The 4,269-nt window shown below is 34.1% G+C and overlaps 1 protein-coding gene across 1 annotated transcript; it reads left to right on the forward strand.

Annotated features, from left to right (window-relative positions):
* The first annotated feature begins 1,277 nt into the window (after positions 1-1,277).
* Positions 1,278-3,659, forward strand: BNAC04G03430D. Its single transcript, XM_013837067.3, has 7 exons — positions 1,278-1,704; positions 1,773-1,859; positions 1,945-2,208; positions 2,282-2,446; positions 2,518-2,571; positions 2,698-2,844; positions 2,993-3,659. Exons 1-7 carry the CDS (start codon positions 1,543-1,545, stop codon positions 3,371-3,373), a joined length of 1,260 nt encoding a protein of 419 aa, XP_013692521.1. The 5' UTR covers positions 1,278-1,542; the 3' UTR covers positions 3,374-3,659.
* The last annotated feature ends 610 nt before the right edge of the window (positions 3,660-4,269 follow it).

Here is a 4,269-nt window from a genome sequence, read left to right on the forward strand (position 1 = left end):
GATGGATGTAGATCCAAAGTCCTTCGTGGAGCCCTAGTCACGTCAGCCATCTTGCCGTCGCGATCTCTTGTTCACAAGCACCAGGATCTTAAGCTACAACTTAAGCTTAGATCGAGTCTCCAACCTGAGGCTCTGATACCAATTCAAATCTCTTAGAAACACAAAAAGTTATAAGAACAACTTTTCTTATTAGCTTTAGAAACTACTCAAAACTAAAGCTCTCAATATGTTTCTCTCAGATTATATAGAACACCTCTCCATTAGACCTATATTTATACGAAAGACAATTCCCTTTAACATGTGGGATATGGAAAACACAAACCTAACCTAAATAGAAACTTTATTTTCCTATTTCTAGGTTTCCTTATTGTGTTTATCTTAACATATTAAACATCTAATAATATGTTAAGTTTCCACAAGCTTGGAATTATCCAACACATAGGACATGAGTCGGCTTTAAAGAAAAAGAAGAGAAATACAAAAGTGAGAAATGAAGATGTAACAGAATAGAAAAGGAAATGTGTGGAGCTTGAGATTAGGATTTGGGATGATCTATTGTCATTTTGTCTCCATACTAATAATATTAACCGACACATTAGTTTTTTAGTGGCTTCTTTCTTTTTTGACTATACACTGTTTTTTCACATTGTGGGTGCTCTTACCCCCACCCAATCAACACCGCCCTTTATTTCCAATCTTCATAAACATATATAAATATTTTTTTTTCTTAAATAGTGATCGTATTGTAGTGGAACATAGATGGAATAGTTGACTCACTCATTTCAAATATTATGGATGATATATGTTTTTCTTTTGTTCTTTTTTTGGTAATACCGTTTTAGTGTATGTCTAAGGTTAAATTAGTACTGTAGAAGTGTGTATATACATATATATATATAAGGTTGTGGACTGGCAAATGAGGAGTAAAATTTATTTTAATAATACAAAATGTTTTATGTAAAATTAGTAATTATCATTCAAGATGCTAAATCAAATATTTAGCATCTTGAATGATAATTACTAATTTTATGATATGATCTTATGTTATCTAATGATATGAGGAGTAAAATTACTTGTCTTTCATCTTTCCAATGATATGATCTTATGTTCTCTAAGTTTTGATTTACTAATGTAAACCTAATATTTATAATCATTTCTTCAAATAAAAAAGTTGAAATCCCAATACACATTAATGACAGTCAAAAGAGTGGAATGTTCAGTTTCAGTAAGATTTCCTTTTTCTATAAAGCTGACAGTAAAACAAGATAACATATCTAACATTCGAATTATTCCAGAAAAAGATTCTGACAAAAAACAAATTTAACAGAGAGACAGAGGAGAAAGCAACCAATCAAATCTTACACAATAGAATCCAAATTTACACTTGTCTTTATTTCAAAAGAATCGTCCTTTTATTGCCGAAGTGTTTATTGGTTTGCCAAGAAGAACTAAACGCACAATCCAAAGAACCTCTCATCTTCTCTTCTTCTTCTTCTCTTTCAGTAATAAAAAGCTTAAACCTTTTCTTGAGTTTCCTTAACCATGGCAGCTAATTGCAAAAGGGTTAGCTTCTTGCTGGCTCTGGTAATGACGGTGGTGGTGACTCTCTGTTCTTTATTCGTCTCCGGCGAAAATGAGGTTTCCGATCTTAAAATCCGTACCCACTTGAAACGACTCAACAAGCCACCTCTCAAATCCATAAAGGTAAATAATTTCGCAGAAAGTTTCCTTTTTTAGCTGAGTTTCCGCAATAATTTTATGGTTTGGAACAGAGCCCAGATGGAGATGTAATAGATTGTGTCCCAGTCACCGACCAACTAGCTTTAGCTCATCCTCTGCTCATTAACCACACTGTCCAGGTATTACAAACTCTTCTTCTTTTGTCCCCAGTCTCTGTGATTCTTGTTCTTTAGTGTTTCTTACATTGTTAATGGGCTTTTATAGATGAGTCCAAGTTTCAACCCGGAGAGTGTCTTTAGCGAGAGTAAAGTTTCATCAAGAACCAAGAAACAGGAGCCTAATGATATAACTCAGCTCTGGCATGTGAATGGGAAATGCCCAGAGAACACAGTTCCCATCAGAAGAACCACAAAGCAAGATCTTTATAGAGCCAGTTCTGTCGAGAGTTTCGGTATGAAGACTCAGAAAAGCATTCCTAAGCTCAAATCTTACGACACAACTGGTGTCCTTCCACAAAATGGTCATCAGGTATATGTTTTTTCTTGTCATGCATTTTCCGTATTTTAACAAATTTTTATTAACCCTTTTGGATTTGATGTAGCACGCGATAATGTATGTCGAGGATGGTGTTTTCTACGGCGCTAAAGCCAAGATTAATGTATGGAATCCGGATGTGGAGATGCCTAATGAGTTTAGTTTGGCTCAGATTTGGGTTTTGGGTGGAAACTTCAACTCTGATCTTAATAGTATTGAAGCTGGCTGGCAGGTAAGCCTTTCGGTTTCTTGTAATAGAAGTTAGATTTTGTGTTTCTGACTCAAAGTTTTGTGTGTTTTCAGGTGAGTCCACAATTGTATGGTGATAATCACACAAGGCTCTTCACTTATTGGACTGTAAGTTTCTATCTCTTTATGTGTTTTAGTTTATATATATATATATATATATATTTTTTTTAAATATATTTTTGTTTTAGTTTATTGAAGTATCATTATTTTTGTCTCCCCTGTGAAAAAAAACAGAGTGATGCCTACCAAGGCACAGGCTGCTACAATCTTCTATGCTCAGGATTTGTTCAAATCAATAGGGAGATTGCAATGGGTGGATCAATCTCTCCTTTATCGAGCTATGGAAACTCTCAGTATGACATTACCATACTTATCTGGAAGGTAAACCAAACATCAAGAATCCTATATAATATATAAATTTTGTATAACAAAATCCTACTTTTAATATGTATAGCCTAATGAGAACATGGTTTTAGTTATGTTCTGTTTATTCAGTTTGTTTAGTTCATCTTGTTTTTTTTTTTCTTAGGACCCAAAAGAAGGACATTGGTGGTTACAATTTGGAGAAAAGTACATAATGGGATACTGGCCAGCTTCACTCTTCTCTTACTTATCAGAAAGCGCATCGATGATCGAATGGGGAGGCGAAGTGGTTAACTCGCAGTCCGAGGCAGGACAACACACTACCACTCAGATGGGAAGTGGTCGGTTTGCAGAGGAAGGTTGGGGCAAAGCGAGTTACTTCAAGAACGTTCAAGTAGTTGATGGATCGAATAAATTGAGAAACCCTGAAAATCTTCAAGTGTTTACTGATGAAGAGAACTGTTACAATGTGAAGAGTGGCAATGGAGGTTCTTGGGGAAGTCATTTCTACTATGGTGGTCCTGGTCGAAACCCTAATTGCCCTTGAGGATCTGTCTACTTACTTGCAGTGCACATCATTCTAAATTAATCATTAATTTGTATAAAACATATATTATATACACATTCATATATATATTGTTTTCAGATTCACCAGAGTGGATTAGGGTTTGTTTATGTCTTGTTTCAGAGTGTTTCTCTGTTTCTATGGAGTGAAGAGAAGATCCACTTCTTTAAAGAACATGGTCCCATGTGTATACTGAAATCTTTATGATCATGTATTTATAATTGCTTTGTTTATGTATAACAAAAAATAGAGATGACACTTTTGGATCTTCCTATTAATTCAGCCAGGTAACAATTTCCATCAGAATTATTGGTCAGACTTCATTAATCTATCATACTAAATAAATGTATATTGTATCATAATATGTAGGTGTCACTAATTCAAATGACCATGATCTTAATTTAGTTGTAACGTACATTTAGTTCCATTGGTGGAATTTGGTGAAACTTCATCCGAGACTAAATCATGTTTGGGCGGTGGCTTTTCCATTGCATTGTAATTATGTTATAGTCCTTGACTTCTTGATCAAGAACACCGATTTTTATACTATAGTTTATCATTTTATCTATGGGGATTACAGATCTATTTTGTGAATTGCGATAGCCTCTGATAAAGTCAACAAAAATGTGGGCCTAGAAACCACAAGAGAGTTGACTTGGTGGATCGCATTGACGAATTCTCAGTTGGAAAGTATATAATCAATTCAACATAGTAAGAGAATTATAATTGTTTAACATAATATTCAACTAGATTTCGACCCGCACGGTTGTGCGGGTGTTTATTTTCACTTTATAAACATATACATCTGTTTTTACATTATTATTGGTATATATTTTTTATTAATTAATCATATATTTAAAGTTTATATAATTTTTTTT

This window comes from Brassica napus, chromosome C4, assembly GCF_020379485.1.
Source record: "Brassica napus cultivar Da-Ae chromosome C4, Da-Ae, whole genome shotgun sequence".
NCBI lineage: Eukaryota > Viridiplantae > Streptophyta > Magnoliopsida > Brassicales > Brassicaceae > Brassica > Brassica napus.